The sequence below is a fragment of the Halyomorpha halys genome, unplaced genomic scaffold, assembly GCF_000696795.3.
Source record: "Halyomorpha halys isolate HHAL.00 unplaced genomic scaffold, Hhal_1.1 Scaffold897.1, whole genome shotgun sequence".
In the NCBI taxonomy this organism is placed as follows: Eukaryota; Metazoa; Arthropoda; class Insecta; order Hemiptera; family Pentatomidae; genus Halyomorpha; species Halyomorpha halys.
Window position 1 is genome coordinate 157,004 of NW_027114341.1, and position 19,732 is coordinate 176,735.

General features: G+C 29.9%; 3 protein-coding genes and 1 long non-coding RNA gene across 6 annotated transcripts in view; 2 read left to right on the forward strand and 2 right to left on the reverse strand.

The window, feature by feature from the left end:
- The window catches only part of LOC106686908 (facilitated trehalose transporter Tret1), a 19,919-nt gene extending 13,024 nt beyond the window's left edge, over positions 1-6,895 (forward strand). For 2 of the 3 annotated variants that reach the window (XM_067051549.1, XM_014430508.3), the window contains exons 2-9: positions 2,786-3,082; positions 4,229-4,351; positions 4,438-4,561; positions 4,666-4,839; positions 4,917-5,051; positions 5,162-5,406; positions 5,527-5,830; positions 5,951-6,895. In XM_067051549.1, the coding sequence (XP_066907650.1) occupies positions 2,786-3,082; positions 4,229-4,351; positions 4,438-4,561; positions 4,666-4,839; positions 4,917-5,051; positions 5,162-5,406; positions 5,527-5,830; positions 5,951-6,255 (1,707 nt within the window). In that variant the 3' untranslated portion in view covers positions 6,256-6,895. Of the gene's footprint in view, positions 1-2,785; positions 3,083-3,877; positions 4,105-4,228; positions 4,352-4,437; positions 4,562-4,665; positions 4,840-4,916; positions 5,052-5,161; positions 5,407-5,526; positions 5,831-5,950 lie in introns of those variants that run through there. The other variant, XM_014430510.3, reaches the window with a different exon arrangement.
- Positions 6,896-7,906: 1,011 nt separating this feature from the next.
- On the reverse strand, positions 7,907-11,187 carry LOC106686910 (uncharacterized). The gene is made up of 2 exons (XR_010844556.1): positions 11,118-11,187; positions 7,907-8,887 (listed from the first exon to the last, which is right to left on the reverse strand). It is a non-coding gene; the product is annotated as an uncharacterized lncRNA (long non-coding RNA).
- Positions 11,188-11,358: 171 nt separating this feature from the next.
- Positions 11,359-19,726, forward strand: LOC106686907 (aryl hydrocarbon receptor nuclear translocator homolog). The gene is made up of 2 exons (XM_014430507.3): positions 11,359-11,948; positions 13,061-19,726. The coding sequence occupies exons 1-2, from the start codon at positions 11,926-11,928 to the stop codon at positions 14,826-14,828; spliced, it is 1,791 nt and encodes a 596-aa protein (XP_014285993.1). The 5' UTR covers positions 11,359-11,925; the 3' UTR covers positions 14,829-19,726.
- Positions 16,775-17,323, reverse strand: LOC136796807 (histone-lysine N-methyltransferase SETMAR-like). The gene has a single exon (XM_067051545.1). It carries the CDS (start codon positions 17,321-17,323, stop codon positions 16,775-16,777), a length of 549 nt encoding a protein of 182 aa, XP_066907646.1.
- Positions 19,727-19,732: the final 6 nt, after the last annotated feature.

Genomic DNA, 19,732 nt, shown 5'->3' on the forward strand with positions numbered 1-19,732 from the left:
AATACTTCAAGATCTGTAACAAATAACTTCGTTCCTTAAAATAATGTCATAAAAAGCATATTGTAAATGTTTGTTCATAAATTATTCATTAAGTTAACATTTCAAGTAATATGCAAAATGCAATTTATGCCACGTTGGAATGCATTTTTCAAAATGGTGTCATTTTGAAACAAACAATTTAACAGTATCAAATATTTTCAATTCAATATGTCCAAATTTTAATTTAAAATAAGAAAAAAAAACTTCGAATAAAGGGAATATAAATTAAGTTCTCGGTTTACGCGTTATAGTTTTTTATTCATATTTTAAATTGCGCAAGGTGTACAAACTTTCCTTTACTCTGTAATGTACAATGCATACGCATCTGTTTTTCGTAAACACGCATATGTTATATATAACAGAGCCTAGGCATCAAGGATATGCTATTCCTGCTGTCCATTGAGTAGATGTGGGAGGTATATGTGGTCTTTGGCAGGGGTCGTAATGTTCATGCCCGAACATAGATGGCAGCACGGTTCACCCTATCATAAATATTTGAATTAATTAAAAAATATACATAAATAAAAGGAGTTGAAACGAAATAGAAAATAAAATTAATTTCAAAATATGTCGTACATTTTAAACTAATGGACAATTAAATAAATACAATAATTTAATTTTTTTTTTTTTAGTTTTTATTTTCGAATTAAATTATTTTTGATAATTAATAAAAATGTTAAAAAGAGCTGATGAATTTCATTTATAAAGCTTTTAGCTTCTATTTTAAATAAATGCAACCCACGAGTTCAGATTATTATTTTAAAAATCTTTGAAATCCATATGATTACATATTAATTTATTTTCAGATGTTCCCTTTTTGATATTACATGTTTTTCAATTTTCATGGCATTTAACGATTACATTTTTCGAAATATTTCAGCATAGATCCTTGTTTAATTTTTCTAAACATTAGATTCTGATTTTTTTTTTTTTTTTCGTTTTTTTGTTTTTTTCAAAAGCTAAAAATTAACATGAAACCTTCATTCACTCATGTCTTAATCAGTAAAAAATAATAAATATTTTTTTAAAGATAGAAAAATTTATTAAACGCGCAATTGATATTACTATTATTTTTTTAAATTGGCATTATCAGTCATTTCCGAGGAACTAATGTCTGGACGAAATAGGCCAAAGGTCGAGGATAGAAATCACGAACTAACCCAAAGATCGAAGAGATGAATTAAAATCATCCAATAGATCTAAACATTAACATCAAATTTCTCGTAATAAAATCATATGGAGCATTGTTTTCAATTAAGAATAAGCAATAAAAATAGTATGCAATTTATTTAAGCACTAATTATTATCAATAAAATAGAACTTAGATTAATTTAATTATTTAAAATTTAGAATTTATTTTCTATTAATATATAAATATACACTAATTCGAAAAATATTTCATACATTAATAAACAAAACAAATTCAATATCAAAATTATCTTTTTCTCCTTTTGACCTCAGATTTGAATGGAAATATCACTAGTGGAGGGCAGAGTGATATTCATATTAAAAAAAAAACGAAAAACGTGAAATTCATTTGTTTAAGAACGTGACCAAATGAAAATAATAAGGATTTAAGAATCGCGAATCAATTAACTATAAAATTGAATAACAACATATAATATAATTAAATATAAAACAAAATTATTGAATAATTTAATGACAATACTTATTAGCACCAAAATTTCTTCATCGCTTTTCCTTCACCTCCGTTAGAATAAAGTAACGCCGCAATTTAAAAAAGTTATAAAAAAGTAAAATTCACAGTTCTTATTAAAATAAATAAATTCATAATAATTGTAAAAAAAAAACTTTGTTTTTTTTTTATTTATTTATGTTTTTAATCATGTGTAAGAGATACTTCAATATGCTCTTTTTCTATTTGCATAGTATTTTAAACAAAAAAAAGTTGAAGTTTTTTTTTTTTTTTTTTACTATATTTATATATGTATAAAGTTGAAAAAATAAAAGAACAATATTGAATAAAGAGAAAAAACAACTAAATCATATCTTTAGACTTAGTAAACTGTAATAAATAAAATATATATTTTTTTAACTATGAATTTTATTATTTTTTTAAAACATACTTCAATACGCAATTTTTTGTAATTTTAAACGCTTTGTAATTTCTTCTGAAAAAAATAAAATAAAATAAAAGAACAACATCCAATGTAGAGAAATTAACTAAATCATTTCTTTGATGATTTTTATCAAACCGCAACGCGACAAGTTTTGTCGGACACAGTTATAATAAATACTTATTTGTTTATAAGGAAATTGATTATACAACATAAAAAAAAAAAAAAATAGTGCAGTACACCAATTAAATTAGAATCTAAACAAACTTAACAAATAGAAATTAAATCTTTCACATTCACTAGCTGATTATTTGCATTTCATTATTATTTTATCTTTGAAATAACAACGCAATACGGATTATCAAACTATTAAATATTAAAAAAAAAATGGGTGCACTGCCTTTAGCAAAGGCAACCATGAGCAAAGATCATGATCCCAAACATTCTTATCGGAAGATATCAGGGTTTCCGTGGGCATATATTTGTCCGGGATAGCCGAGATTTGTCAGTCCATTAAACAAATTAGTCGGATTTCGATTGGAAATTTTCTTATACGGTTACAGATACCCAAGGTTAGTCCCGAATCTTAAAAACTCTAACATTATATTCTCAAATGAACCGTATCAAAAGTTTATTATAAAAACATTTTTTTTTTTTTGTTTCCACAGGGAGAAGGGGAGGAATCCATACTGATAGGCGTGAAATCGAGAGATCCTCCGAGTATAATATCTTCTGCAACTTCGTCGAATGCTTCAGTAGCTACTACTGCCAGCACATCCGCACTTCTTGGAGTAAAGGTGAAGAAATACCTCAAGAGTTCCAAGCAGGACAAGCTGTCTCAGAAAGAGCTTAACATCTTGCTGGCATCGCAACCAGACATGGAAGCAGGAAAGAAGATGGAAATGGAGGATCCGTCGGTGGATAAAGCACCGGTGTCATACAGCAGAGGGTCTTTAGTAAAACAGGTAATTTTGGTTTTAATCAAATTTATGGAAGAATATATTAGTATCGATTAATTGCAAAATTAATCACTAACGCATTAACTTAGCCTACTATTTATTAATCTAGAGGAAGATGGCCCGGGAGTCAAAAAATGTACACGTAGTTTTTCTTGTTTGAGAATACTATTAATTTAACACATAAAATTAACAAGTATGAAACACACATCATAAATAATCAAAGAGGCATGTTCCCAAATAAATCAAGCAATAAAAATCATAAATAATCAGGACGCAAGTTTAAGAAAGCCTTCGGCTTAAATGTACATTCGAGACCTTAAATTCAAAAATATTTTAACATTTAAATAACAAATATATTGGAAAAGCTATATCATTATATAACTAACACGAATACGCCATTCACAAAAAAAAAATACGAAGGACACTCGATTAGTTACAGATAGAGATGATCCTTTAATATACTATATTTATGTATTTATAAAATTGAATTAAATATGTTTATTCAAATCGTGAAAATCGCTTTATTATAATAATTTACGATAAAATAAATTCCAATGTGTTTTTATTTTAATCTAAAGCTACATTAAAAAAAAAAATGAATATATCAGAGAGATAGTTGATGTCTCCAATTAAAACATCAGGATTATTTTTAATCGACAGGATTTTCTTTCTAATTACATTACAAACAGAAAATTCTAACGAAATGTAGACATACATAAAAGAATTCTGAACGTGATTTCTCACGTTTTATTTTGTTTTATTATAATCTTTTAAATGGATCCCCTCGAATCAGTTAAAAGCCATATGACAGCTGTTCGTCCAAAATGTTAACCTTCCGAATTATCTAAATGGGGTGATTCAGAAGGTTCTACTGACTCCACATTTGCTTTTCGGGATAAATCTATTGTATATAAAATTAAGACAAAATGGTCCTGATCAGAACCGATACGCACTACAGCCTTGTATTCGCCAGTAATTATAATATCGATGACGATACGCCGCTAGAGTGGAGATGTGCTCCACAGCAGGTTTGCGACTTTTCTCCAAATACTTTTCAAACCTCGACTATCAGAAAGTTAATGCGTTAGCGAGTACTATCTAACTGTCAGAAGACAAAATGCGTAAGTATACTAAAGGTATTTTCTTGTTCAGGTCTTGGCGGCTTTGGCAGTATCATTAGGTTCGATGGTCGTCGGATTTTCTTCCGCTTTTACTGCACCCGCATTGGAATCCATGAATGATGAAGATAGCCGACTTCATATAACGGACGCAGAGGTAAGTTGATCCCATACCATTCGTACAACTGGAAGTGATTATATACATTTTAAGACCAGTATCTATATTGTCTTTTCATCCTTCAGGCATCTTGGATTGGAAGCCTCATGCCCTTATCAGCATTATTTGGGGGAATCATAGGGGGTCCATTTATTGAAAACATGGGAAGGAGAACTACAATCGTGCTTACGGCCATCCCATTCATATCCTGTAAGTATTGAAATGTTTACTAGTCAATTCACTTTTTTTGTGTGCATTAAGGAGAAATAAAAATAGATAAAAACGACATAGTCATGTATTTTTTTTTTTTATAGCATTTTTGCTGATTTACTTCGCCCAACACGTTGCCATGATCATGGCGGGACGTTCATTGACCGGATTAGGTGTAGGAATTGCTTCACTAGCCCTTCCTGTATACCTAGGTGAAACTGTAGAAGCCAGGGTACGAGGAACACTAGGGCTACTACCAACAACAATAGGAAATATGGGTAAGTAAAGAAATCTATAAAAAATAATAAAATAACATTTTTTGTTGAATGTTTTTACATTTATTGTTTTTTTGCAGGAATTTTAATTTCTTTTGTGGCTGGAACATATCTCGACTGGACACATTTAGCTCTTCTAGGTGCATGCCTACCACTTCCCTTCTTTATTTGCACAATACTCATTCCCGAAACACCAACCTGGTTCATCAATAAAGGTACGTAACAATTTTTAAATAATTTAAACAGTAAACTTAATTTAATTGATTCAAACATCTTATATACAATTATAAAAAAATTCTTATATTGGAACTATCTTCTTCTCCAGGTAAAGAAAAGCAAGCTGAAGCTTCTCTGCAGTGGCTAAGAGGGAGAAAGGCAAATGTGAGCGAAGAGATGTCCAACATCGTCAAAGCACACAAAGAAGCCTACCATGAACAAAACCAAAACGTCCTTAAGGAGCTATTCAGTAAAAGATATTATTTACCATTCGTTATTTCACTGGGATTGATGTTCTTTCAACAATTTAGCGGAATCAATGCAGTCATCTTCTACACGGTTACAATCTTCAAGGTAAAAACTTTATATAAATATAGTAATTAATTAAATATATGTGTAGAACAATCAAACACATAAATAGAAAAAAAAATAACAGGACAAAAGTTCAATAATTTTTTTTGTTTCTGATTTCAGGAATCTGGTAGCACGATTGACTCAAATCTCTGTTCAATAATTGTTGGAGTGGTCAACATTGCCTCTACATTAGTTGCGACGGTTCTAATCGATAAACTGGGAAGGAAAATATTGCTTTACATTTCCAATGCCTTGATGACACTCACCCTCCTTGTTTTGGGAGTTTTCTTCTATGGCAAAACTAATGGTTACGACTTGGAAAGTTATGGTTGGGTACCTCTGCCAGCATTTGTCATCTTTATATTTGGATTCGCTATTGGTGCAGGTCCCATTCCATGGTTGATGATGGGAGAGATATTACCAGGTATTAAAATAATTCATTAAAATTGATTTATAGCTTTCAAATAATTTGCTAAAATAAACAAGATTGAAATAGAAGTTTCTCATTAAAACATTATTTATAATGAATCGTATCAATTTTCAGCAAAAGTAAGAGGTACTGCTGCATCAATAGTCACTGCTTTCAATTGGACGTGCACGTTCATTGTAACGAAAACATTCATTGACATGAGCAAGGCATTTGGAACACACTCAGCATTCATGATGTTCGCATTGATCTGTGCAATTGGAATACTTTTCACATATAAACTGGTTCCTGAGACGCAGGGAAGGACGCTCGAAGATATAGAAAACAACTTGATGGCGAGGAGGGAGAGCAGAATGTCTATCAAGTCGTTAAAGAAGATAAATTCCCTAGCATATCTGAAGCCATTTCCATCCATGTTGTAAACTAATAGGATATTTCATTAGACTGAAAAGCCATAAACAGAAAATAGGAAAAGCCCTTCGCTGACTGTGATTATATTTGCCTGTAGGCCCAAAGCAATATTTTGTGATAAAAAGAGTGCACATTTTGTCTTATTGTGAAATCAAAAGCATTCCATTCATATTAAAATTGTTGAATAATATTCCTATGTAAATTTGTTGATGCTTCATGTGTGCCTTTGTGTACTTAATGGTGCACTCGTAGATTGTTAAGTGAGATACCAAAGATCTGATATTCCTATTAATATCTTATTTTTCTATTTGGTATGATAGAATGTTTTTGAAATAGAAGTTATTACTTCTGAATATTGCACCAATAGCTATAAACATAATTTTATTGTAAATATTTTTATTTTTCCTAGTAGTGTATTTATTTTTATTTGAGAAGACTGTATATATAGTTTTTATAGTACAAATAGCAGTTTATTTTACATAAAAAAAAATTAATTTATTGAATATATGTAAAAAGTATTAAGTGCCATGGTTCAAACCCTGGATTATTGTCTTAATGTATATAAAAGTTTGATACAACTATTTTTGTAAAGGATTTATATTTCCTATAAAGGAAAAAATATAAAAAATAAAATATTTTTTTTTTAATTTATTTTTTTGTTTACTTAATAACCACATTTTGTTCTATTTTACATCTAGGAATACTTTAGTATCTCTAAAATAATAAAATTAAAACAATGTTATAGGTATTAAAAAGATTCAATCAAACCAAATAGAATATAAGAATGAAAAAAATTACATAATTGAATCTCTATCATATCTCACATGACAATATAATATAACAAAATTATTTAAAATTAAAGTTTTAAGAAGAGTTCAACCAAATGAAAGTAATTAATTCTATCTTTGAAAGCCATTTAAAAAAGCAATCCAAACGGCAAAAATATTTAGTTTATTCCATCCTATACTATCTCGGTAAACTTATTAATCAATAGTCTTATAATCAATAAGAGTAAATTTGAACAGGAATTTAATATGAATAACAAAACTAAAGAAACAATGAACCTACTGACGAAACATTAACAAAATAAAATGAATTTCTAAATTTTTCCAAATTGATTCATTAAAACATAAAAAGGCAAAAAAATATCAATGAGATATAGATTTATTACTTTCAAATTCTACAAAGATATTTTTATAAATAAAGATACAACCCAAATTAAAACAGAAAATATTTATTAACATTGGTCCTCTAAATCTTTATAGTAGATACGTCATAATTATCTTAAAAATACAAACACGAGGGGCACACTTCTTTTGTTACCAATTTCAAATGATAATACAAATACAATATTTTTATATATTTGTAATATAAAAGAAAAATAGTAAAGTTATTTACTTCAAAAACTGTTACCTAATAGTACAGCTATATTTATAAATGTATTGATAATACACAATTTAAAATTTAAATAGTCCCTCTTCTTTTGTTATTACCATAACATTCACATATATATTTGTTTCTAATAACTATATAGGCCATAATAAAGTTTATAACAGGTACTCTTGAATCAAGAAATATATATTACATATCAATAACTAAATAATAAAATTGTATCATTGGATATTTAAAATACCTAATAAAAATACATAGGTAGATAATATGTACAGCAAAAAATAAGGTATATGTTTATTTCTTTATCCCCATCCACAATAAAAGAGGAACCACGCAAAATTTCTAACTACAGAAATTTTAATAGTTGAACGCCTACTATTCTAAAGACTAACCAGCTGTCAAATATGCCACAACAATAGATACAACAGGTGATCTGGTAGCAATGTGCATTAGAAGGAACATCTTCTGGGCTTCTACGAAGAACTTAACCTGCATCTCAATTTCATTTTTATAGTTGTATGTAACCCTACTATTCAGTGTGTAGGATATGTGACATTAATTATTGCAGATGTCATAAAACGTTATAAAGCTTACGATGTGTCATCTGGCAAAAGTAGCGAGGCAAATAATTGTAAACAGCAATGACATACAGATTAATATAGTTCAATAATTATACTTCATACTTGGATAAATTGGAGAATTGAGACCATATAATAAATAACCAGTGAGGATTTCATGCCCAATCTGCAGGAAACAATAAAAAAAGATTTATTTTAATCCAAAATTACAGTTGTTAGTTTTCTGAATTGGGCAACTTCGCATTACTTCCTATTGTTTGAGTCATTTATTCATCCATTAATTCTTTTCACATTTCTTTAATATGAGTTTTACATTATTAACCAGTCCTATTATTGTATAATTGCTTGTTATATGATTTTGACACTTAATGATAAAAAACAAAAAAGATTTTTTAAGTTGATAAAAAAGAAACGGAACACACTATTGATACACTGAATGCAATAATATATGAACTAATAACATATGGAACTAATTTTTTACCAAACATATCAATTGTATTTAATAAATCATATGGATAATAGTTAATTAAACTAAATATTTAACAGATGTCAAAGCCGCCTTGGACTATCTTATTGGTCCTTAACAACCATTCCATAGCTGGATATTTTTAAAATGATAATAATAATCTGTTTATTTTTTTCTTTTCTTCTATAATGGATTCACAGATTCTTCCTGCATTATAGGTTAAGCATTAAAATTATTGCATAATATAAATTACAAAAACTAAAGGTAAGGCAGTAATTCTTAGTTTATTATATATTCTTATATTGAAATGATGAAAATTAAAAGAGAAGAACAAAAAGAGTAGATTAAAAGCTCAAAAGATTAAAGATGTCATGATAACTTATCATGAGAATGCAAAGGAAGAACCTAACATTACGACTAATGATAAAAAAACAATTTATTTCACATAATATATTGGTGCAACAGTTTCAACAATTTTAATCTTAGAGAAAATAAGACAAATATAAAAAACCAAATGCAAAAGATTAGAATAAGTTTCCATCCATTTTAAGTAATACATAATCGGATTGGAAGATTTTTGATTGACCGTGTGTAAGATATAAAAGTTGCAGTCACAAAGTTGAGTAATTAATATTGAGTTTATTTTATTTTAACGGACTATATTCCTTTTACATAATACATAACCATTTTCTTTGAAAATGGTACATACTGAATGTCTTACTATTATTTCATCAAAACTAATTGATTATTATTAGATTTTGAATTTGAAATCCAACGAAAACCAAGTTCATGTGTGTTGAAATAGATAGAATAGAGCCAAGGATTTTATGTGATGCAGATCCCAAGAACTAGCAAAAAGAGAGATAGTGAGGGAAATATGGAATCATCTAGGGACAGTTATAAACAAAGATGGTAAAATAGAAATATTGTAATTTTCCAATGCAGAGGGTATCTTCTTCTGAAATACCTCATTGAAAATATTTACCAAGCATGTTTGAACTTGATATCCTCTATACTATGACCAGTTATAGAAAACTCCTAGGAAACGAATATGGTAAAATAATTCATTTCCTAAAAGTTAAATAATATTGTTGAATTCATACAAGTTTTTAAAAATTAATTTACTGGTATTAATTAAATCAGAATGAAGATCTGGATATTCACAGGGAGTTAAAAAAAAAAAAAAAAATTAGGTTTTATGTATCAAATTTATTTTTTTACATTCTAGCACTCTGGAAGAATGTTGATTTTCTATTTAAATCCACTGTTACCAGCTCAATGTATAAAAAAAAAAAAGATCTGTCATTTTCCTCAACCTCTTCTATATAACTATGATTCCATCATCTCTAGCGACCTGTAGAACTTTAATTTGTCAAAAAAAAAGTTAACTTTCCAGTTGTGGATATATTAACTTTTGATAGAAAGTTCCTCAAATAAAGGAAATAGAAACAGTGTAATTTATAATCCTTTGAAAAATAGTTTCCTTATTAATGCAACAAGTCAAATTAAATTGTGTTATATTGACCTTATTAAACATACTAATTATGGTCATAAATATAAGTATTATGCCAAATGAATATTACATAATTATTAAGCTATTAAAATCCCGGGAAAATTATCAATAAAAGTTGAATTGGAAAACCATTACAACTATGCAGTAGAAAAAGTAATTGGAAACATCCCTCCAGCCCGTAAATGAATAAAAATCTGGCATGATGAATTTTGACCAAATCATCTCCTTGCACAACTGCTGTTCTAGTAGCAGTACTTCTTTACAAATTACTGCACCCCTTACCCTTCATGGGGTACAGATATAATTTAATTTTAATTGGAACCATAGATTTCAATTGTATTGTATAAGAAATGAAAGCCATCTAAGACTTCACCTAGTGATTACATACAAAAATTCTTTATTAATTTAATTTGGATTTGTGCCCTAATGATATTGAGTCGCTAATTTAAACAGGTCAATAGTAATAAATACACACATGACTATAAGTTTTCAATGAGTTAAATACAGGAGTAAATAAAAAAACAATGAACAGATTAATGTTTCAATGAATGTTCAGTAACTAGTTGGAATAAAGACAGCTGTGTACTGTGGTACATAAACTAATTAATTAGCATTAAGATTGAGGCAACAAAAATTCCTTAGAATAAATTTGAATAAAAAATCATTGAGTAATGTTGTTTTAGGCTTTCTTTCTAGAAAGAAAAATAACAATTTTAGTAAAAAAAAAAATTAATAAAAGCCTACACTGATTGATCTAAGCCTAATTTCATTAAAACAATTCCAGATAACAGGGTTGTTTTAAATTTTTAATATCACTCATTCAGTGAAGGGTATCAATGCCAAATAGTTATTCTTTGTTTTAAAGTTATATTCTAATATGAGCACTTCTTCAAGCTTAATGTAATTGTGTTATCAATACAATACCTTAGTTCCAAAACCCCTTAAATACATTTTCATCTGAAGTAAAGTTCTGAATTATTCTTTTATATCTATTCATTCTGAATAAAACAGTAAAAATAATAATCAAAAACAATTAATACAGATTCATGATTCAAAATTAGAGTTGAACAAAATTCTTATAGTTCTTAGAGAGAAAATACATTATAAAACCAAATAAGCCTTATCAAATCCAACACCCAAAGAAGACAGATAAATACAACTTACCCATCACTTGAACTCGACAGATAGCACAAGTGTCACATTCGACATCCCAGCTCCACATCGCAACAGCATTCCACTTTTTGAGAGTAAACATTTTTTGGTTTTCTTCAACCCGGTCCATGAATATTATTTCAAAAATTCTAAAATATCCTGCGGCTAGAGGAATGACAGAATTCAAAAATTGAAGTAACCGCAATTTACCTTCCAACTAGTCCGGTAGGTTATTAACTGGAATCGATCTAAATATTCCTACATATCGATTCAATTACTTTACCCATATTAAAAATGAGAGATCCGTTGTTTATTTTTCTCGGATTTTTTCTTTTTTTAAACAAGTGTTTATAAAAAATAACCATTTAGACACACGATTTGTTTTAAACTGAAACCTGAAAGCCAAATTGAGTTTTCTTGTATTGTTTACAAAATAAATCTAGTGAAGGTTACTCTTTTTCTCTACTGCCAGGCCAACAACAATGGCATATTAGTTTAGTGGGTTGTTTAGTATTTAATTTTGAAGGATCTTATTTTTGTTGGGAATTTGTGTTTTTTATTTATTAAGAAGTAAGATACAATGGCAGATGTTTATATGATAAGGTAAGTTTATTCTCATTAGAGATCAAAGACATATTTATTGTGTTATGAAGTGAACATATTTGTTATATTTTATGCTGTAATATGTTACTGCCATGTATTATGTTTTGATACTCTTGGTTTTCTTCTGCTATATTTATTTCATTTTTGGAAATAAATTACTAGCATCTGTTTCATGTTTTAAAGTATTAGGATTAAATTCCTGTTTCGCTTTGATAGTGGTACATCTGACCCAAAAAAAAAGTATTGATTTTACTTTGAATTATTTGTATTTCAAAGATTGTACTGTAGACGGGTTATTTTTTTTACTCAGACATCCAAAACTAGTATAGTTGTCAAAAAGCCAGTCTTTAACACAATCCCTAGAATACATCAAGCAAAAAATTAAATAAAAACGTTTTTGTCAGATGTAAAGCAAAATAGTGAAATGTATTTTTTTTTTTATTATTAAAAGCATGCAGTAAAGAATTTTGTTTTCTAAATAATCTATTTTGTTTTTTCTTTTTTTATAATTTTTTAGTTTTAAATTACATTAAGACTGATTAGTGAATGAAAACTAATTCATAATAAAGTAATTAGTTTGATTTGGTTTTTGTTACTTTACAAACATGTATTTTTTCTCCATAAGTATTTATCTTCAGTGCTTATATATTGACCCATCAATTAATTTATCATTGATTAATTTATATGTTACGCATCCGTTAAGGGCTTGTCAATTGAATCAGCGAAAATCAACATTTGTGATCCAATGAGAGCAGTAATAATAGTAGGGAAGGTAATTACCCACAATGACACAATATATGGTTGACAGGGAAGTGTGTAAGTTTTGTGATATTGTCATAATCATTAATTTTTTATCTCCTTTCTATTTCAGTTTTCTGAATTTCCCATTCATTTCCTTTTGATATTTAGTATTAATTTTTTGGATTATCTGGTACCATGAGTATCCGTTGTGAATTAATGGGTCTTATTTTTGTTTGTTTGTTTTCAATTATTCTTGAATTCTTCGATGCAGGTAAATCTTTCTTTAGGTATAATCTTTATTTTTGTAAATTAGACTTGACAATGTTTGCAAGTATATTGAATTCATGATACATATTTTTTGTACTGTGTAGGTCAAATGAGGAAGATCCTAGTGGAAACAAATATTCTAGAATGGAGGATGATAATCTTCAAGACAAGGAACGATTTGCAAGTAGAGAAAACCACTGTGAAATAGAACGTCGCCGAAGGAATAAAATGACCGCATATATAACAGAATTGTCGGATATGGTTCCTACTTGCAGTGCCCTCGCCAGGAAACCAGATAAGTTAACAATCCTTCGGATGGCAGTGGCCCATATGAAAGCTCTGAGAGGTACAGGCAATACCAGTTCTGATGGAACCTATAAACCATCTTTTCTTACTGACCAAGAATTAAAACACCTCATTTTAGAAGCAGCTGATGGTTTTTTATTTGTTGTGACCTGTGATACAGGACGGATCATATATATTTCTGACTCTGTTACCCCTGTTCTTAATCTATCCCAGAGTGATTGGTATGGTTCCAGTATTTTTGAACATCTTCATCCGGAGGATATTGGAAAAGTTAGGGAACAATTATCTACTCAGGAACCTCAGAATTCTGGTCGGATCTTAGATCTGAAAACAGGAACAGTTAAGAAAGAAGGTCATCAATCTTCATTGCGTTTGTGTATGGGGTCTAGAAGAGGTTTCATATGTCGATTGAAGATAGGCAATGTCGGACCCGACAGCCTAGCTGCAGGACATCTCAACCGCTTAAAGCAAAGAAATTCACTTGGCCCCTCAAGAGATGGTAATAATTACGCTGTAGTACATTGTACAGGTTATATAAAAAATTGGCCTCCAACTAGTCAATTCGAAGCCCATCCCATGTCAGCTGTTCAAATGGAAGATGATGGTTCTCATTGCTGTCTTGTTGCTATTGGAAGGCTGCAAGTTACCTCTACTCCAAATACAAGCGATTTAAGTGGTACCAACAGTAATGCTGAGTTTATTTCACGACATGCAGTTGAGGGCAAGTTTACATTTGTCGATCAAAGAGTTATCGCCATTCTAGGTTACACACCTCCTGAACTGCTTGGTAAATCTTGTTTTGATTTTATACATAATGAAGATCAAACACATATGAAAGAATCCTTTGAACAGGTTGTCAAATTGAAAGGACAAGTTATGTCTGTTATGTTTCGTTTTCAAATGAAGAATAGAGAATGGATTTGGCTTCGTACCGCCGCATTTGCTTTCCTCAATCCCTATACAGATGAAGTTGAATACATAGTTTGTACTAATACACCTGCTAAGTCTCAAAGTACAGCTGAACCAGAACCCACTGAAACAATTAATTATCAGCCAGTTGTTGATCACAATAGCATGCAGAGATATTCTCATATACCCCAACACATGCACACAGGTGACACGAGAACTGGGCAGGTGTATGGCTATGAAGCTACTCATTCCCCTATCAATTATGTATCACCTGGTCAACAAGTTATTCCTAGAATGACGAAATCTGTTAGTCCTTCCGCAGCTCAGTCTGCTTGGACGCTATGTCAGCCAGGGAGTGAGGCTTATCAATACAGTGAAGTAAGTCCGTCACGTTCTCCATCAGGGTCTACGTATACTCAGTTAGGTGGAAGAGCAGCTTCGCAAACGCCTTATCATAATGCACAGAGTAATACTTCATTGTGGGGAGCGTGGCAGGGACAATCACAGGTTGATGATCAGAGCTCCAATTCTGGTAGTCATATTATTGCTAACAATAATCAACCAAGTCAACCTCACGAACTATCAGATATGATGATGCATATACTTGACCAAGGAGGAGCTACGACATTTGGTGATCTGAATATGTTTAGCGAATAACACTTAGACTGTTGATAATTTTGTATAAATATATTTTAGATTAGTTTAATAAAGTTTTACATAATTTTGAAATATTTACTGTTATAGGAACTTTTTTGATTCTTCAGCATACTTAATTGAAGTCTTAATTACAAAAATGTCCATTCTTAGTTGAATTTTTATTTTTGCTTAAATATTCATTTATTATAGAGTAAGGTAAGTCGGGGCAAGTGGAGATTAAAATTTTAAAAGTAAAATACTTGATAATTTCATTTTGAAGGTAGAGATTTAAAACTTGGTCAATAAATACGTCATCCTATTTCTCTCTTCAGAAACTCTTGAAAATAATTAGTTGATTTATTTTATAATAAAAATATTCAAAAGTCACAATGCAGGCACAAGTAAAAATGCAAACGATTTTGATTCTTCTTATGTCTAAATTAAACGACTCTTAAGGCAAGAGAATGAAAAATGTTCCCCCTAAATTTTGTTGCAGTATCAACGTTTTATCCCTTTATTACGTTTAAGGTCCCAAGTAAATAGTTTTATATCTCCTTTTTGTTTCTGACTGTTGAGTCCAAATTATACTAAACTATGACACAAAAAAAAAATTAATAGTGGTATGGGTATTATCTACAGGTGACAAGGCATTGACACACTATTGCAATATTGATCATGGCTATAATGTACAATACTTTTTCTAAACGTACATTTATTTAGCAACAAGGCATATTCAGTTGAAATCAAATATAAATTTAGTGTTTTTATTTACTTTTTTCATCCCATAATTTGAGTTAAACAAATTGTAAATCCTGCAAGTTACTGAAACCTTAGAATGCCTTCATTAAATTTATCATAGCAAGTAAGATTTTTAAAATAGACCAGTTCTTATTTATTTTACGATAAAACAATAGTTGAAATGAAGCTATCTTGGTACGCTGAAGTAGCTAAAGATATCCACTTATTTTTATACATTATCGAAGTTGTGTCACCTGTAGTTGTCTATAGTCCTGGAGGGTTAAATTGGTCAAAATTTATCGAGTTATTAATTTTTTACTGTTAACTTAAGGAAGTAAAAGATTTATTGTTACACAGATTAAATGAGTGATAAAACTGGATTTTTTTTTATCAAGTACTTTAAGAAACTGAAGTAAAGTTTTTTCTTTCTATTATTTCAAACAAATTTTACTCATTTACATTAGGGAAAACATTACATTAAGACTGAAAATGGGGTGGGATTTGGCCTACACTTGACTTTTTTTCACATCCGCTCTTACTGTAACACAAAAAGTTTAAGGTGTAATTGCAGACCTTAGTTTAAACTTTATTGATTGATTTAAATTTAATGCTATTATTAATTTATTTATTTTTCATAAATTAACTCTATATAACATTAACATAAAGGAAAACAGCTCCAACCTAAATGAATTGTGTTTATTTTGTTTACTAACAGTTTGCTCTGCATTCTAGCAAAATTAGGAGGGAAAATAACATCTACCATTGTACAAGATATATATGTGTCTGATTTTTCTAATGGTGAGCCATCTAAAGTGAAGGCACATAACTGGTTTTCTAATGAAGCTCAGCACCGTAAGATGACAATGATTTTTCAAAAATCTTTCATATTCTTGCCCCAACTTACCTTGCGTAAGTACGAGGATGGTTTGAAAAGTTCTCGGAATGTACTAGAAAGAAGTGTCTTACCTCGGTGAAACTGCTATTATTTTTCAACATAGTCTCCCTGTAGACTAATGCATTTGGTCCTGCTATCTTCCAATGCCTTGATCCCATCTCGAAAATGAGATTCTTCCAGGCCTGTAAAATACCTTTCCAATTCGGCTGTCAGTTCTTCCGTTGTAGGAAATCTCTGTCCACCAAGGAAAATGTTCAGTTTGGGGAAGAGATGAAAGTCTTATGATGCCAAATCAGGTAAATAAGGTGGATGTGGAAACAATTTGTATCACAGTTCATGAAGTTTTGCCATGGCAATAGAACTTGTGTGCAGGCAGGTGTTGTCCTGATGAAAGATGACTTTTTTTCCTTGCCAAACCAGGCTTTTTTTCGCATATCTTTTCCTGTAGTTGGTCTAGGAGGTTTGCGTAGTATTGGCCAGTAGGAAGATAATCTTTCAGCAGAATGCCTTTCGCATTCCAGAAAACTGAGGCTATGACCTTTCCACCTGAACGTACTGCCTTTGCTTTCTTTGGTGGTGGTGACTCAGCATGTTTGCACTGCTTTGACTGCTGTTTTGTCTCTGGGGTATAGTAGTGGACCCAAGTTTCATCTGTAGCCACAAACCGGCGCAAAAAAAATCTTATTGGTTCCCCTGAAAACCGGCCAGATTTTGTTGAGATTTCCAATCTGGTGCGTTTATGGTTCAATGTAAAGAGTAGCGGCACCCCTCTTGAGGATAATTTCTTCATTCCCAATTCTTCGGTTAAAATGTGATATACCCATTCAGATGACATCCCTACAGCTTCAGCAATCTCACGCACTTTCAATCGACGATCCTCCATGACCTTTTTATGCACTTTTGCGATAAATTCTGGGGTTGTAACACTTTTTGGCCATCTACTATGCAGATCATCATCTAAGCTCTCCTTACTAAATTTAAACTCGCTGGTCCTTTTTTTTTTTTTCCCTTTTAATTTTACATATGAGCTATCCTTTCAGCAACTATTTGAGTCCGGAGGTGAGGGGCCTCCTCTCGCTGGTCCACTTGGCAACAGTTGAATATAAAGGAGCAGAGTCCCCCAGTGTGTTCTGAAAGTCGCCATGAATTTCCTTTGCTTTTATACCTTTCTTTACAATGTACTTAATCACTGCTCGAATCTCAGTTTTTTCCATAGTCACAAATCACTACGCTTACAACAATAACAAAGAGTCGTTACTACCACTCACACCATGTGTTCACTCACAAAGGATATGTGATTATTGCGCGAGAACTTCATTACTGTAGCACTGAAATCTAGTGGTGATTCCGAGAACTTTTTAAACCACCCTTGTAAGTAGAGTGAATTTTTCATTTCTGAAATTTATTTGCTGGACATGTTATTTTTTATTAAAAGTGCCTCTTTTTACCAAAACCTTATTGTTTAAGAGTTATTTAAATCAATTCAAATCTTGAAAAGTACAAAACTCATGAAAACTGTTTGAACAATGCGATTTTTTTTTTTTTATTAATTTATTTTATATACATTTTATAATGTAAATAATATTTAAACCAACATCATTGTTGCTAATGGTGATATCGCAACTTTAAATGATGTGTACAAAGAATTCTCATTCAATGTTTTAGATAATGGATGGTATTATATTGTAAAATATTTTTGCTTTTCTGGTATTGGTCTGATTTTTCTTCTTCCTTTTGTAATTGTAATAACTACCTATTATACTGGGTATTATTTTATTTCTTAAATATCATTGCCACTGTGTTTAAGTAATGGATGTGAATATAGCTATTTTTCAGGAGACTAAAACAGATTTTTTTGTATATAATTTAGTTTGTTGTTCGAGACTGGTTTGTTTACCAATTATAATAATGAATATCCATATAGTCTCAACATGTTAATTTTATTATAGCTTCTACGTTTTGGCAATACTCAAGGATATCTTATTTATAATATCACAGCTAACAATTTCATTAAAATTTTGTAGGCTATTCTTCCTTTCTCAAAATATATATTCAAAAAAGTAAGCTATTTTTATTCACTATTGTACGGTTGAAATAACTGATTTTCTTCTCCTCTTGATCTCTTATACTATAGTAATTATTAGAAAATAAACATGTTGAGATTTTTTTTTTTGCTTTTAACTTCCCCATTGAAAATAATTTATTTTGTCACTTGACCCTTTTAATTCTCTAAGAATTAACCTAGATTTATTTTTGCAACAATGCTGTTGGTAAATTCATAAAAATAAAGAATTTGAAAAATGAGGTTTATTCATTACATTACTTCAACATGGATGGTGACGACCATTTCGTTTGATATTTTTTTCTCATGGCTTGTACTATAATTTTTTTTTCAAAACTGTGAACAAGCTTTAGTTTTTATTTTATATTAACAAGATACGCTTTTATAAATAATGTATTTTTATTGTAATTTCTTACTAAAAATCCATCATTATTCAGATAAAATCCAGTTTAGCAGTTCCCAAAGTAGTTGCCGCAGCTCTCTGGGGTACCCTAAGTGCATGCCAGGGGTACAGCAAGCAAATGGCACTTTCTCAATATATTAAAAAAATAAAAATTGAATGTACAGTACATTCCAGTATTTATTTTTTACTGCTTTTTATTATTTTTTTATATACTCAACTATTCTAAGGATATTTATGGCGACATTTTTATATTTTATTCATCACCAAGGATGCCGCAAAATGTTGCTGTGGCAAAAAAAGTTTAGGAACTGCTGACTAATTTTATGATGTATATACTTATACCTTATTATCTCCCATTGAGTGTCTTGTTGATGAATCACGCCTTTACTTACCTTTTATAATTTTTCTCCTACATCCATTAGTAAGATTTGATTATTAATATATCTCATTAAGTTAATTAGATTGTAAACATTTTGCTGAGACCTGAATGGCTTGATTTGTCTAAATATTATTCTTTAGATTAGCTAAAAAATTATATCTTCTATATAATGTATATACATATGTATATATAGGTGACCGTAAAAATTTAAATATAAGAAGATGGTCAAAAAAGAACAAATAGTTATAAACTATTTATATAACTAATAGTTATAAACTAGAATATAACTAATAGTTATAAACTATTTGTTCTTTTTTTGACCGCAACTCTGACCATATTCTTCTATTTATATCTTCTATAATATTCAGCAGTACTTAATGAAACATTTATTATATCTTTATTTTTATATATTAGCTAATTTATTTTCATACATTATGTAAATAGTTAT

Coding starts and splice junctions, on each gene's coding strand:
- LOC106686907 (XM_014430507.3), top strand. CDS start 11,926: ATGGCAGATGTTTATATGATAAG. Junction 11,949..13,060: donor GCAGATGTTTATATGATAAG/GTAAGTTTATTC, acceptor TGTACTGTGTAG/GTCAAATGAGGAAGATCCTA.
- LOC136796807 (XM_067051545.1), bottom strand. CDS start 17,323: ATGGAGGATCGTCGATTGAAAGTGCGTGAGATTGCTGAAGCTGTAGGG.